The sequence below is a fragment of the Symphalangus syndactylus genome, chromosome 9 (assembly GCF_028878055.3).
Source record: "Symphalangus syndactylus isolate Jambi chromosome 9, NHGRI_mSymSyn1-v2.1_pri, whole genome shotgun sequence".
Taxonomy (NCBI): domain Eukaryota; kingdom Metazoa; phylum Chordata; class Mammalia; order Primates; family Hylobatidae; genus Symphalangus; species Symphalangus syndactylus.
In genome coordinates, this window is record NC_072431.2 from 123867411 (window position 1) to 123884290 (window position 16880).

A 16880-nucleotide genomic window follows, 5' to 3' on the forward strand; every position below is an offset into this window, starting at 1 on the left:
CAACATCAAACCACTAGTGTTTTGCCTTCTACCCTTCTGAACCACAGTCAATAGATCTAAATATTTTACTGCACCCTGGCCAATTCATTGTTTGATGTTTAAAAACTCACCCAGAATCAAAGAAAATTTATTAAATTTGAGCCCCCAAATGAGATACTATTAGCTTTGAAAGTCAAGTTTAACTGCGATATTGATGATTCTCTTTTTTCTGTGACAAAATTCACTAGGGAAATCCTGGATGTCAAAGTACAAAAGCAGATTGCTAATACGGGCAAAGAGAGGGGAAAAAAACCATAAGCAATGTAAGTATAATCCACAACACAGTTCAAGCACTGGAGGTCCTTTAACCTGATTAGCATCAGGCACCATACTTCATCCATGAAGCTTGACATACAGTGAACAGTAAGCCACATTTTATATTCTCTAAATAAACTTTACGAGCATTGTTAAGCTGTGGTATCTTGCTTTTGAAACTGATTTCTTGTCATTTCAATATTTTTGGTATAACATTACTTAATTTGCCAAATTAAATAATTCTTTATATTGAATAAAAAAACTTGCAAAATGCAGCTATTTTTGCTACACCTAATGATAAGCATCATAATCACTTGAATAATATGCATGCTTTAATACTTTCATTTAATTACAAATTATCTGTTGAATCAACTTGACAGTGCCATCAAGAGTGAGAGACCCATGCTATATAATAGATGCAATATCACAAATACTTCTACTAAAATTTTAAGAGTTTTTTTCCACTTTTAAATTAAACTGGAACTTTGAGAGTAAGTATCTAAAATGTTCTCAAATATTTCTAGGAAAAGTTTTTAGAAAAGTCTTCTAAAAGAATTATCTATAAATTATTTTATTTTAATGAGTAAAGGGAGTGAAAGCATCATGTTGAAAGAATACAAAACAGTGACACTAAGACAAGCAAAAATACAATCACGCAGCAAATGAGAAGAAAAGAAAGATGACAATAAACGGAAGAAATAAAGGGTAGAAGGAAGAGACTTCAGAAAGAATGCAGAAGGCGAGTCTGAATTTCAAGGTGTGAACAGGGAGATTCAACACAGAACAGTAAGAAAGGACTCTTACCTTGTTGCATTAATTTCTTTCATGAAAAGAAATAGAACAGGCAGGCTGAGAACAAAGTAACATATTAAAAGAGAGATAATTTGGAATTTCTTTAGGAAATACAGCTTATTGGATACCAAATTATTATTTTCAAGAATGAGGATCTAAAGCAAATTAAGTTACTGTCAAAAAGTTTTGAAGTAATATTAGAATAGTCAAATTATTTTTTTCCTAAAAGGAAAAGTTTATCTTTTAAAGTACCGAGCTTAGTGTGAATTAGGAATAAAATTCACCAGCAGTCACCTGTCTGTAGATTAAATTATAATTTCAAAAGTCAATATTTAATTATGCTTATAATACACTATTATTCATCCTATAATCAAGATTCTATGCCTTTTTATTCTCATTTATTTATCAATATGACTAATACATGTATACAAAGTTTTTCTTCTTCAAAATGCCTAACAGCTCATTTTTAACATACAGAATTTCCCAATATAAATCTCAGTTATCAAATGTTAAACATTCCATAACATTCTTTAAAATCATGCAATATCATATTTTAGAATAATTTTTAAAACCTATATTACTTCTACTCTAAAATTTTGATTTGTAGAAAGAACAGTTTACTTTCTCCCTTTCTTACTACTTACTTTCAGAAAGGAGATATTTCTAATAGACATATCATAAAAAACAGGAGAAGAAAATAAATAAAACTTTCTAAAAAGTCAAAACAGTTCCATGAAATATATTTATTTCAAGATAAATACATATTTAAAATATATTTTACTATAATAATCCAGTTCTAGATTTTAAGTGATCCACAAGATCCATACTGTACTAGTCCTATTTCTCTGATTAGCCTTTACTCACAAGTAAACAATCTGTTTTCTAATTTTTATGCTCCTACCAAAACAAAAAAAAAAAGCTATTTCTGCTAGATATCAACTATGAAATTAAATTAGTCATTTCTAGAAAAATTGCTCAACTCCCTCCATCTTTTATCATGCACAGCTATAAATCCCTCTGGACTCTATGTTCCAATTTAAAAAAAACACTCATGAAATGATTTACTAGCTGTATTTTTACCAATTGGATACCAAGCCAGAAGACCTCAAGGTATACATAAAAACTGAGGTTGACTTAAAAACACATGTAAGAAGATGTATACATTGTCTGAATCCTGAATGCCTGGGAAAGGCAACTGATATTAGGGCTTCATGTCATACTTTTAATCTGCTTCAATTTTATTTATTCCAATCTATTATGGCCTCCGATGCTTCAAAATAAACCTTTTTACCAAATATATTCCCATATGAAAACAGACCTCTAAAATATTTCTTATAATCTCCATTCTCATTATCCTGTGTTCATGTTGTACTTTGCCTCCATTTTCTTGCCCTCCTTTGTCCTACTCCCTCCCTTGTACTTCCTTCCATTCCCACTGATTCCTTACTGCTTCCCTTTCTTCCTTTTATTTTTCATTCTATGCACTAGAACAGCCTACATACTATTTTTCAACCTACGCACCAAAGAGCCGTGTACAGTCAGCACACTACAGCCTGGGAACCAAATCCAGCCCACCGTCTGTTATTATAAATAAAGTTTTATTAGAGTTATACCCATTCATTTACCTATTGTCCATGGCTGCTTTCCTGTTACAATGGCAGAGTTGAGTAGTTGAGACAAAGACCATATGGTTCACCAAGCCTAAGATATTTACTATCTAGCCTTTACAGAAAAAGTTGGTCATCCCCTGCTCTGGAGATATAGAAGAAAGATAATTTTTTTATCTTCTATAAAGTTTTTTTTTAAATGACTATCTCTCACCAGAGAATCTACAAACAATTTCTAGTGAGTCAAGTTTATATAGCCAATACACGGTGCCATCTCAAAGACACTTTGTTTCCTTTCTTCAATTTTTCCAGAAATCTGTGTACCATCTCCTGATACATTTTCAAGTTTTATATAGTCTAGTACACAACTTGACTGGTCCTAACTTTCCTGACCACAGCTAACTTTCCTGGTCACAACTACTGACCACTTATTCTAATACCTAATTAACAGAAATTCTGGTTAAACAAGTAGAAGAGGCATACTGGAGCGTCTTTTGTAAATACAAAGAGAAGGGAACTAGCCAGAGTTAACCATATACTCTGTAATACACAGTAGCAAAAAAAAAAAAAACAAAAAAAACCCACTATGCTTTCAGAGGCTTTTAGCAAGTATGACCAGATAAGAACACTATTCTAAACTCATGAATTCTACAATGTAGAAGAAAGATAAAATAATAAAAAAAACATAATTAGACAGTTCCAAGACTCTGACATGTACCCAGTGATAGGAGGAAGCATCAAAGTGTGTCAATGCAATGAAAATGATATTCAGGGATAGGATGGTTATATCTAAATGGATACTTTCCTCCTTCTTTAACCTTTTCTTTAACTATATAATTAACCAAATGGACAGACAGATAACAATACTACTTCTATTAGTAATAATACAATCAGTACTTCCAAAAGTACTTCATACTTTTCAAAGTTCAGTTGGCCCTCCATATTTGTGGGTTCCATATCCATGGATTCAACTATGAACTGAAAGTATATATTTTAAGCTGCATCTGTCCTGAACATGTACAAACTTTTTTCTTTTCATTATTCCCCAAACAATACAGTATAATTTAGATAGCACTTACATTGTATTAGGTACTATAAATAAATCTAGAAGTGATTTAAAGTGTAGGGAAGGATGTGCATAGATTATATGCAAATACTACACCATTTTATATCAGCAACTTCAATATCATGGATTTTGGTATCCACAGAAGGTTTGGGAACCAATCCCCAAGGAAACCAAGGGACAACCGTACTCTCCACACTACATCACTTGATTCTGCCACCCACCTTGTGAAATAGTTATTGCCATCTCTAATATGAGGATACTAAGTCTAGTGCTCTTAGTGCCAAACAATAATGCATTTTAATATCTGTATATGAACAATTAATAGTTGAAGAAATTACTTAAGATTTTGGTACTTCCATTTCCCTATTTTTTTTCTTTATATCTATTGTCTGGCAATCTTAGCAACAATGTTTGTTTCATAAAAGTGGTTTCATGATAATGAATATTAAACATCTTTATTTTCCTCAATAGTTTCCTTGCACCTGTGGGCATTCCCATTCATTCATATCCTCTCTCTCTCTCTCTCTCTCTCACACACACACACACACACACACACGTGTACACACATGCACACAATTATTACACTAAGAAACAAGTTACCTGTGTAGCAATCATCCTTATACAATGATCATAATGTCATAATGGAGGATCCCCAAACCACAATGTCCCACGATATAAGCAACAGTTCCAGCTGCGCTCCACACCTACTGGAAAGAGAGCTTGACACTCTCTCAGCAGAAGCAGGCATTCCATTGGCACTGCAGCAAGCATAGAAACTCATAATTTGAAAAGTGGGAGGTAAGCAACTAGCCCTCTTTTGCTGGCAGGTTATTTAACTTAATCTACACCTCTGGAGCAAAGCCAGAACTCTCCCATGACTGCCAGCTGCTGTCACCAGAAAAGAGGGCAAAATCCACCACCACAACCACACCACACATTATAGTTACATCCCAATTATAGAAATTAAAAAATGAATCTCTTGAATCAAACTATCAATCTGGCTACATCCCAATTAAAGATCTAAAAAACTGACTATTCAAATCAAATTATCAAGATGGAAAATAGGGTGATTTAATCATGGACATCTTATAAGTCACTAGATAACATGATAAATCTGTAGCATAGGCTATATACTATAGAATGCACCTCACAGAGTGCTCTGCCCTTGAGCTATTTAAACAAACAAAAAAACCATACTTGAGAATAGAATTGATAACACTCATCCACATAGATATATTTTCATTCTGAAGATAAATTATTTTAAAGGATAAAGACAGATATACGCTGAAATTAGTTATTTAGATGTGTTTAAGCTAAAAACTGCTGAGCACATGTACATGATATTCTGTAGTGTCTTATCTTCAGTTTGTCAAGGTTTTAAAATCCCTCTTGAGCTGGAGTATCATTTTTAGCTTGGCTAGGTCAGAATGACACTGAACAATATGAATAACGACACACAAGACAGCTATATGGACAGAGTTGTCATCAGCAAGCCAGCTGTGTTAACACCTGAGTGTCCTGCACAGCTGATACTCAAGAACCAAGATCAAGAAACTGAGAATAGAGTTCAAAGACCATAAGTAACTAACAGAGAGTCATTGACAAGCCACTAAAAATTGGGTTTTTTAGAGGCAGAGGATCATGTTTCAACTTTTAAAATACTGTCAGTTTCATAAATTAAAAATTATTCTTTGTACTCCTTATAAATGCACTGAAAACTAAAAATCAAAAATAACTATATATTATTATTTACTCTGGTTAATCACTGTTAATGTAAAATTATAAAATTATATTTAAAGATTTGGTTATACAGTGTCTTCATCTATCATATCCTGTTTGACACTATTTCATTCCACAATCCACTCTAAGAATAGAGGTAATCATCTTTCTATCTCATAGGAATCAAACTAGTCATTACATTACCTGCAAATTCATTGTTAGCACACCTCTTTCCAAGAGATATTCTGATAATTGAATTTAGGCTTTCTCCTCTAGGTCTTGATTAGGCAAAGTGAAATACAGATGTTATTTTTAGTAATCAAATAAACAAAACAGGTGACAGTATCACCAAAACTTTCATTAGAATCTAGAGATGGCTTATGTTATACTTAGAGACTATATGGTGGTAAAATTTGACTCATTCCACAAACATTCATTAAGTGCCTACTGGGTACCAGGCACAGTGATAGATGCCAAGAATATAAAAATTAAGGAGACAGAATTCCATCCCTCAAGGACTTCAAACTCTAGTAGCATAATTAATCTCTTGAAATGCATTTTCTAACTTCCCATTTATCTATAATGTCTTGTTTCTCCTGTCAATTGCTATACTGCCTTCTTTCTTTGCCAGAGTATTATGTTAATCAATCTCAAACCTTTACCTTTAGCCTTGACTTTCCCTCGAGGTTCAGACTCACACATCCTGCTGATTATTCCACATTACCTTAAATTCAGTATTTCCAAAACAAAACTCATCATTGTCTCCCTTCTCCCTACTTAATAAAAATAAAAATAATTTAAGCAAAAAGGCTGCTTTCTGTATTCCCAGCATCCTTTGCCCCATCAGGGGAATCATCCTCCCCTGCCTCTTTCTTATCATCATATGCCACTTTGCTGAATAAGTTTCACATCCTTTCTTCTGATACCACCTACCATCACTCTTCTGGTTCAACCCTTCTCAGCCCCCATCTAGCCTAATGCTATAGCTTCCTGATAGAGCTGTCTATTCAGACTTGTGGCTCTTAAAACCGCTTTTATTACTCACTATATTCACTTTGCAAAATGTGCTCTCTAGAGCTCAAATTTTATTAGAAAATCCAACCACATCAACCCCCAGCTTAAACCCTAGTTTGCTCCCCACTCCTTCCATTATATGATCCAAGGTTCTTAGCATGGCAAAAAAAGTCCTTCCATGACCTATCTACTACCTGCTCATTGAGCTTCATCTCTTTTACTCTTTTTGCATTTAATATTGAACTTAGAATATTTAGTCATTCATGCTTCCATGAACTTGTTGCTCATGCCACTCTCTTTGCTAGCAAACTTTTCCCATCTTCCTCACATTTTGAGGCCCCATCCAGGCACTAATTTTCTTCTAAGAAACCTCTAGGCAATCCCTGAGTTTTCTAAGTATGCCACAGATGAGCATAACTATCTACACAGAACTGTGATACACACACACACACACACACACACACGCACAGAGTTGAACTTTGAACAACATGTGCGTTAGGGATGCCAACCCCCACAGAGTTGAAAATCCATGTGTAACTTCTGACTCCCCCAAAACTTAACTACAAACAGTCTACTATTGGAAGCCTTACTGATAACATAAACAGTTGATTAACACATATTTTGTGTTATGTGTATTATATACTATATTCTTATAATAAAGCTAGAAAAAAGAAAATGTTGTTAAGAAAATCGTAAGGAAGAGAAAATATATTTACTATTCATTAACTGGAAGTGGATCATCATAAGTCTTCATCCTCATAATCTTCATGTTGAATAGGCTGAGGAGGAGAAGGAAGAGGAGGGGTTGGTCTTGCTGTCTCATGGATGGCAGAGTTGGAAGAAGATCCATGTATAAGTGGACCCACACAATTCAAACCCATGTGTTCAAGGGTCAACTTTATATACATACACACACACACACACACACACACACAAAATATGACAAATATACATACATATGTATGTGTAAGTATATATATATATATATATGTATGTATATTTGTTTCCCCAGAGGCTAGTACAGTTTCTGGAACATTATATGCACTAAAAATGTATTTGTAGAATTTAATTATTATAAATGTTGTGTTTCATGATGGGTTGTAGGTTTTAAATAACTTTTCTGAAGAAGCAAATCCAAAAAGACGTCAGCAAAAACTCCTGTGACTTCCTAAATATTGTTCCAGTGTTATATCAGTCCGATAAATTTAAAGGATTTATAGACACAAGGTCTTAAGGAGTTTTTTACAATTTCTGGATTGTCATTTCCTGTTTTATCTTTTAGATGATTTACGAAAACAGCACCTAACACTTCTCAGTGAATATTCTTTGGTACTTTTAAAGCCTGTATGTTATGCCCGTACATAGGGAATATTTCAGTTAATCTTTCCAAACTTGTAGGAATCATGCTATCTCAAAAGCCTCAAGAATGCAGCCATTCTACTCATTCAACAACAAACATGACTACAAAACTATTAGCTTCTTCTTCACATTTCAATTTTACCTAAGTTTTCTTACTTTTACTCTCAGCTGCAGTAAACTGAGATATCTCTCTATTAGGAACTTGGTTAATATCTAATAAATACTTATTTTTATCATATCTAATCCTAAACAATCCAGACATTATCCTACCCATCTAGGCATTATCCTATCCTGAAATTATTTTAATATAATTGTTGTACTTTCCCTTTACCCCACACAATAGAAATACTTCGGCACATTTGGAGAGGCTCTAATTAAACTATCGCAAGGACAAAAAACCAAACACCGCATGTTCTCACTCATAGGTGAGAACTGAACAATGAGAACACTTGGACACAGGAAGGGGAACATCACACACCGGGGCCTGTCATGTGGTGGGGGACGGATAGCATTAGGAGATATACCTAATGTAAATGACGAGTTAATGGGTGCAGCACACCAACATGGCACATGGATACATATGTAACAAGCCTGCACGTTGTGCACATGTACCCTAGAACTTAAAGTATAATAAAAAAAGAAATAATAATTCCTGTATTATCAGTAAAATTGAAAGCCTACTGGTAGAGCTATTAAAAAACAAAAGTATATGCTTTTAGAGATTGATGTTGGCAAAAATGATGGACTAAGAAACTCCAAAAGCTAGTCCTTCCATAAAAGTAGCAAATAAACTGGCAAAAAATGTCAGAATTAGCTTTTTTCAGAACTCGAGAAGCTAACTGAAAGTTTACAGTAACCAGGTAAAAGCTTAACCAAGAAAAAAGTCTGAATCTCAGTATTTAAGGAACGCTGTCAAAACAGGGGTTGACTACTAAGCCAACAGAGACTTCAGTGGCTATACATGACAAAGGATACGACTTTAAGAAATTAGTTCAGAAAGACAGCCTTTACAAAATCAGTTTAGACTTTACACAATCAGTCACTAAATACAAAACAACAACTAGAGCAAGCAGCAACAACTCTGGAGATGGGGAGAATCTTATTTCCAGAGCTGTCAGATTATAATTTTCAAAATATCTACTTTTCAACAAAAAATTGTGTATGCCAGGAAAAAAGAAAGTATAGCTCATTTCCAATAAAAATAGAAATGAACAGGAACTGTCCTTGAGGAAGTCAAAACATTGACCTTACCACATAAGTACTTTAAATCAATTATTTTAAATGTGCATATAAAGTTATAGAAAACCATGTACAAGGAACTAAAAGAAACCATGAGAACAATGTCTTTCAAAATAGAAAATGTAAATGAAAAGAAAAAGAAGCAAAATATAAATTTTGAAGTTGACACATTCAAAATTTGGTGGTGGGGTGGGGGTAGTTAGAAAAAAAAACAAAACCTGTCAACCAAGAATTCTATTTGTGACAAAAGTGTCCTTAAAAACGAAGGAGAATGATAGCAGCCAGATGGTGGAATAGGAAACCCTGGACTCTCCTTCCCCCATGGACACACTAATTCAATGGCACATTTCAATTCCCTTTATGGAAATTCCACAAAGTAGCTGAGAGGCTCCTGCAACCTGGGCAACAAGAAAGCAGTCACATTGAAACCACTGGGAAAACTGAAGACGTTCTCTAATCATAATCCCCACTCCCAGCACAGCATCATTATTATCAGGAGGGAACTCTCAGCTCCCAACTCTTTATGAGAAGGGAAGAAATTGGACTGTGCATACAATGTCCCACTCTTCAGAGTTCTATCTAAAGGATTGGCTTTTGTCTCACCTGTGTTTGAGTACTGACATGACCCAACATATGCTAGACCCACAGAGAAAAAAGGTGGTGGTTTGGACTAGAGCACAGATATTCGTAACAGCTCTCCCCTGGCTTGGCACAGAAAGGACCAGTGAAAAAAAATCCCCAGCTCTCAGCCACTACCTTGGGAGGAAAAGAATTGGGCCATACATACAACATTCCAACTTTTCCAAGTATTACCAGAGGGTAATATTTCTATCTTTTGTCTTGCCTGTCTCAAAGCACTGATGAGGCATAGCACACTCTAGAACCCTGAAGCCTTTAAGAAGATGACAGTTTGGACTAACACAGAAGTTTGAGAGCCTCATAGAAGCTCTAGCCGAGTTTATTGGTGAAGGTCTTCTCTGGTACAAAGCCAATCCTTGAAGACTGAGAGAGATGGTAGGTTCTTTTTTTTTTTTTTTTTTTTTCTTAATGCATAGATACCAACACAAAGAGTCAAGGAAAATGAAAAAAACAGAGAAACATAATCCAAAAAAGGAACAAGATAAAACTCCAGAAACCAATACTAATGAAATGGAGATATATTAATTATCTGAAAGAGAATTCAAAATACTGTCATAAAAATGATCGATAAGCTCAGAAAAATAATACATGAACAAAGTGAGAATTTTGGTAATAAGAAAACTTAAGAGAAACAAATATTAGGGCAGAAGAATATAATAACTCAACTAGAAATTCAAGAGAGGTTCAACAGCAGACTAAAACCAGCAGAAAAAAAAAATTGGTGAACTTGAAGATAGGCCATGTGAAATCATCCAGTCAGAGGAAGAAAATAATAACAGTAATAAAGAATAGACAGCTTAAGGGACTTACAGAAAATCATCAAGCAGACAATATACAGATTACAGGAGTCAGAGAAAAAAAAAAGAAAGAAAAAAACTAGAAGGTTTATTCAAAAAAATAATGGCTGATAATTTCCCAAATCTGGGGAAGAAAATGAACATCCAAACCCAGGAAGCTTAATGAACCCCTAATAAGATAAACTAAAGAAATCCACACCAAAACACATTATAATCAAATTTTCAAAGACAAAGAGAATTTTGAAAGAAGCAAGAAGAAAATGACTCATTACAAACAAGGGAATCCCTATTAAACTATCAATTGACTTTTTCAGCACAAACTTTGTAAGCCAGAAGGGAGTAACATGACGTATTCAAAGAGATGAAAGGGAAAAAGAATGCTATCTAAGAACACTATACCTGGCAAAACTGCCCTTAAAAAATGAAGGAAACATAAAAACTTCCCCAACAAAAGCTGAGGAAGTTCATCACTCACAGACTTACCTTGCAAGGAGTGTTAAAGGCAGTTCTTCAAGTAGAAATAATAGAATGCTAAACAGCAACATGATACCATAAGAAAGTATAGAACTCAAAGGTAAATATATAGATATACAGAATGTTTTGTTACTCTAATAGTGGTGGGTAAATCACTTTTATTTCTAATGTAAAAGTTAAAACACAAAAGTATTAAAAACAACTATAAGTAAACAATATGTAAATGAATACACCGTATAGTAAATTGTGACATCAATAACAAAATGTGAAGGGAGGAGGAGTAAAACTGTAGAGTTTTTGCATGTGATTAAGGTTAAGTTGTTATCAACTTAAACTGTCATAACCATATTTTATATAAGACCCAGGGTAACTGGAAACAAAATACCCATATAAGTTACACAAAAGTAAAAAAGAAATTAATAAAAGCTTATCAATACAAAAAAAATCAATGAAACACAAAGGATGACAGCAAGGGAGAAAAAATGAACTAAGAACTGTGCACTAAGGAACTCCAAAAGCTCTGGAACTCCAAAAACAAATGAACTATAAGACAAACAGAAAATGATGAACAAAATGGCAATAATAAATAATTTCCTATCAGTAATTACTTCAAATATAAATAGATTTAACTTCTGATAAATAAATAGATTTAACTTCCAATAAAGAGACACAGAAGCCTGTAATCCCAGCACTTTGGGAGGCCGAGGCGGGCGGATCACGAGGTCAGGAGATCGAGACCACGGTGAAACCCCGTCTCTACTAAAAATACAAAAAATTAGCCGGGCGCAGTGGCGGGCGCCTGTAGTCCCAGCTACTCAGGAGGCTGAGGCAGGAGAATGGCGTGAACCTGGGAGGCGGAGCTTGCAGTGAGCCGAGATCGCGCCACTGCACTCCAGCCTGGGCGACAGAGCGAGACTCTGTCTCAAAAAAAAAAAAAAAAAAAAAGAGACACAGAGTGGCTGAATGGATTTAAAAAAAAAAAAAAACAAGATCCAACTGTATATTACCTATGAGAAACTCACTTTAGATTTAAGGATGTGCATAGACTGAAAGTAAAGTGTTGGAAATAGATATTCCATTAGTTACCATTTGGTAACCAAAAAAGAGTAGGAGTGAATATATTTATATCATACGAAATAGATCAGAGGCCAAAAACTGTCAGGAGGGAGAAAGAATAACATTATATAATGATGTAAGAGTGCAGTCTCCAGGGACATATAACAATTTTAACAATTATCACATATATATACACACACACACACACATACACACACACACACACACACACACACATACCTAACAACAGAGCACCTAAACATATAAAACAAACATTGGCAGAACTGAAGGGAATATAGACAGCAACACAATCATAGTTGGAGACTTCATTACCCCACTTCCAATAACGGAGAGAACAACCAGTCAGAAAAAGAAATGGCAAACACAAACAACACTATAGACCAAATGAACCTAATGAACATACGTAGACCGTTCCAGTATACAGCAGCAGAACACGCATTCTTCTCAAGTGTACACACATCATTTTCCAGGATATATCATATGTTAGGTATCAAAACAAGTCTTAATAGATTTAAGAATATTAAAATCATACCAAGTTTCTTTTCTGACTGTAACGAAATGAAACCAGAAACAAAGCATAGAAGAAAAACTGGAAAATTCACAATATATAGAAATAAATTTTTGAACAACCAACGGCATAAGAAAGAAATCATTAGGAAAGTTAGAAAATATCTTGAGACAAATTAAAATGAAAATTAAATACACCATATCAAAACTTAAGAGACTCAGTGAAAGTAGTAGTAAGGGGAAACGTACAGCAGTAAACACCTACATTAAAAAAAAGAAAGATGTCAAATAAATGATTTAATTTGGCACCTCAAGGAACGAGAAGAACAAACTAAACCCAAAGTTAGCAGAAGGAAGGAAATAACAAAGATTAGAACAGGAAAAGAATAAAGAACAGAAAAACACAATAGAGAAAATCAGTAAAACTAAGAGTTTATATTTTGAAAAGATGAAATTTACAAACCTTTAGTAAGACTAAGCAAAAAAGATAAAACTAAAAAAAATCACAAAAAGGAGAAATTATAACTGATACAACAGAAATAAAAAGAATCACAAGAGACTACTATGAACAATTATATGCAATATAGTAGATAATCTAGAAGAAATGGATAAATTCTAAGAAACATGCAACCTAACAAGACTAAATGATTAAAAAAAAAAATAGAAAGTCCTGAACAGAGGCTGGGTGTGGTGGCTTATACCTATAATCCCAGCACTTCGGTGGCCAAGGTGGGAGGAGTGCTTGAGGCTAGGAGTTCAAGACAGCCTGGGCAACATAGTGAGATGCTATCTCTTCAAAAAATAATAATAATTTAAAAATTAGCAGGATTTGGTGGCATATGCCTGTAGTCACAGCTACTTACGAGACTAAGGTAGGAGGATCTCTTGAGCCCAGGGGTTTGAGGCTGCAGTGAGCTATGAGTATGCCACTGCACCACTCTAGCCTAGGCAACAGAGCAAGACACTGTCTCAAAAAAGAAAAAGAAAAAAGAAAGAAAGATGGGGGTGGGGTGGGGTCAGAGGGGGAAAGGAAGAAAGAGAGGAAGGGAGGGAGGGAAGATCTTTGACAATAGTAAGGAGATTGACTCAGTAATCAAAAATCTTCTGACAAAGAAAAGCCCAGGACCAGGTGGCTTTACTGATGAATTCTATAAAACAATTAAATAATTAATGTTAATGATTTTCAAACTCCTCCAAAAAATTTGAAAAGGAGGGAAAACTTCGAAATATATTTTATGAGACCAGCATTTTCCCGATACCAAAGCCAGACAAAGATATCACAAGAAAAAAAAGCTACAGGCCAATATCCCTGATGAATATAGATCTAAAAATCCTCAACAAAATATTAGCAACTGAATTCAAAAGCACAAATGAAAGATTAGGTGCCACTACAAAGTACGACTTATCCCTGGGATGTAAGAATGGTTCAACATACAAAAATCAATTATGATACACAACATTAACAGAATGAAGGACAAAATTCACACAATCATCTCAATAGATACATAAAAAGCATTCGATAAAATTGATAAAAATTCAATAGCCTTTCATGACAAAAATTCTCAACAAACTAGGAATAGAAGAAAAGTTCCTGAACACACCAAAGGCCATATATGTAGAGTTTACAGCTAATATCACACTCAGTGATTAAAAACTTAAAGCTTTTCCTCTAAAATCACGAACAAGGTAAGGGTGTCTGCTTTTACCACTTGTATTCAACATATCATTGAATATCCTAGCAAGCGTGATTTGGCAAGAAAAATAAGTAATACGCATCCAAACAGAAAAGGAAGAAGTAAAACTGTCCCTGATTACAGATGACATGATTTTCTACACAGAAACCCCTTTAGAATATAAGAGTATTCCTTACGTATGGAATATCCTAGTTCAGTATTAATTCAACTAGATTGTTATGAATTAAGATGTTAATTGTAAACACCAAGGTAAACACTAAAAAAAAAAATCACACTTATAACCACATCAAAAAGAATCAAATACTTACAAATTAATTTAACTACAGAGGTGAAAGACTTGTACACTAAAAAGTACAAAACATTGGCAAAACAAATTAAAAATGTAACAAATGAAAAAACATTGTGTTCATGAATTGGAAGACTTATTACCATTAAAATGTTCATACTACCCAAAGTGATTTACAGATTCAATGTAATCCCTATCAGAATCCCAGTGGTATTTTTGCACAAATAGAAAAAGCAATTTTAAACTTCATATGCAACCAGAAACTGCCTCAAATAGCCAAAAAGAGCTTGAAAAATAAGGGCCAAGCTGGAGGCCTCACACTTTCTGATTTCAAAATATATTACAAAGATGGCTGGATGCAGTGGCTCACGCCTGTAATCCCAGCACTTTGGGAGGCCAAGGTGGGTAGATCACCTGTGGTCAGGAGTTTGAGACCAGCCTGGCCAACTTGGTGAAACCCCATCTCTACTAAAAATACAAAAAAATTAGCCAGGCATGGTGGTGTGCGCCTATAGTCCCAGCTACTCAGGAGGCTGAGGCAGGAGAATTGATTGAACCCAGGAGGTGAAGGCTACAGTGAGCCAAGATCATGCCACTGCACTCCAGCCTAGGCAAAAGACTGAGACTCCCTCTCAAAAATAAAAATAAAAAAAATATATATGCATATATATATACACATATATACATATATACACATATGCATATATATACATATATACATACACATATATACATATATACATACACATATATACACACATCTGCATATATATATACATATATACATATATATATCTAAACTATAGTAATTAAAACAGTACAGTATTGGCAGAGAAACAGACAGAGTTCTATGGAACAAAACAGAAAGCCCAGAAATAAATCCACACATACACGGTCAATTGATCCTTGACAAGAGTGCAAAGAAGACACAATGCGGAAAGGATAGTTTCCTTTAACAAAGAGTGTTGGGAAAACTGGATATCACTTGCTAAAGAATGAAACTGGGCCAGGCACGCCTGCAATCCCAGCACTTTGTGAGGCCGAGGTGGGTGGATAACTTGAGGCCAGGAGTTCAAGACCAGCCTGGCCAACATGGCGAAACCCCACTTCTATTAAAAATATAAAAATTAGCCAGTCATGGTGGTGTATTACTGTAGTTCCAGCTACTTAGGAGGCTGAGGAACGAGAATCACTTGAACCCAGGAGGCAGAGGTTGCAGTGAGCTGAGATCATGCCACTGCACTCCAGCCTTAGTGACAGAGCAAAACTTTGTCTAAAGAAAAAAAAAATGGAGCCTACCTTACACCACATTTAAAAAAATCTATTTAAAACGGATTAAAGACTTAAACATAAGACTTACAACTATAAATTTCCTAGAACAAGACAGAGGAGAAACTTCATGACATTAGTCTTTGCAATGATTTCCTGGATATGACATTAAAAGCACAAGAAACAAAAATGAAAACAGACAAGTGAAACTACATCAAATGAAAAAGCTTCTGCATAGCAAAAAATAATAGTAATAATAATCAACATAATGAAAAGGCAACCTATGGGGTAAGAGAAAACGCTTGCAAACCATATAAGGGTTTTAATTTCTAAAATATAAGAGGTTAATTTCTAAACTCTATACAACTTAATAGCAAAAAGAAGCTAATAACCTGATTTTAAAATGGGCTAAGAATTTGAATAGACATTTATCCAAAGAAGACATACAAATGGTCAAACAGGTATATGAAAACATCCTCAATGTCACTATCATCGAGGAAATAAAAATCAAAACCACAATGAGGTATCACCTCATACCTATTAGGATGACTATTATAAAAAGATTTTTAAAAAGACAAGTGTTGGCAAAGATGTGGAGAAACTGGAACCCATGTACACAACAGCAAAGGAATGTAAAGTGGTGCAGATGCTCTGGAAAAAAAAGTATGGAGATTCCACAAAAAGTTAAAATTAGAACTACCACATATGATTCAGCAGCCACTTCTGGGTATTTATCTAAAAGAATTGCAGTAAGAATCTCTAAGAAATATATACACTCCCAAGTTCACTTCAGTACTATTTATAATAGCCAAGATCTAGAAACAGCCTAAATGTCTATTGAGAGATAAATGGATACATAAAATATGGTATATACATACAATAAAATATTACTCAGCTTTTAAAAGGAAGGAAATAATCAGCCTTTTAAAAGAAGGAAATCCTATGATATACAACAAAATGGATGAACCTTGAGGACATTATACTAAGTAAAATAAACCATTCACAGAACATAACTCCACTTACATGACGTATCTACAATAGTCAAAC

At 34.4% G+C, this 16880-nt stretch overlaps 1 protein-coding gene across 50 annotated transcripts in view; it reads right to left on the reverse strand.

Annotated features, from left to right (window-relative positions):
• The window catches only part of CCDC171 (coiled-coil domain containing 171), a 416355-nt gene that overhangs the window by 85466 nt on the left and 314009 nt on the right, over positions 1-16880 (reverse strand). Inside the window, exon 24 of one of the 50 annotated variants that reach the window (XM_063609148.1) lies at positions 7209-7271. The exons of the other annotated variants lie outside the window; for them this stretch is intronic. Coding sequence (XP_063465218.1) covers positions 7233-7271 — 39 coding nt within the window. The 3' untranslated portion in view covers positions 7209-7232. The remainder of the gene's footprint in view (positions 1-7208; positions 7272-16880) is intronic. 50 annotated transcript variants of the gene reach the window in all.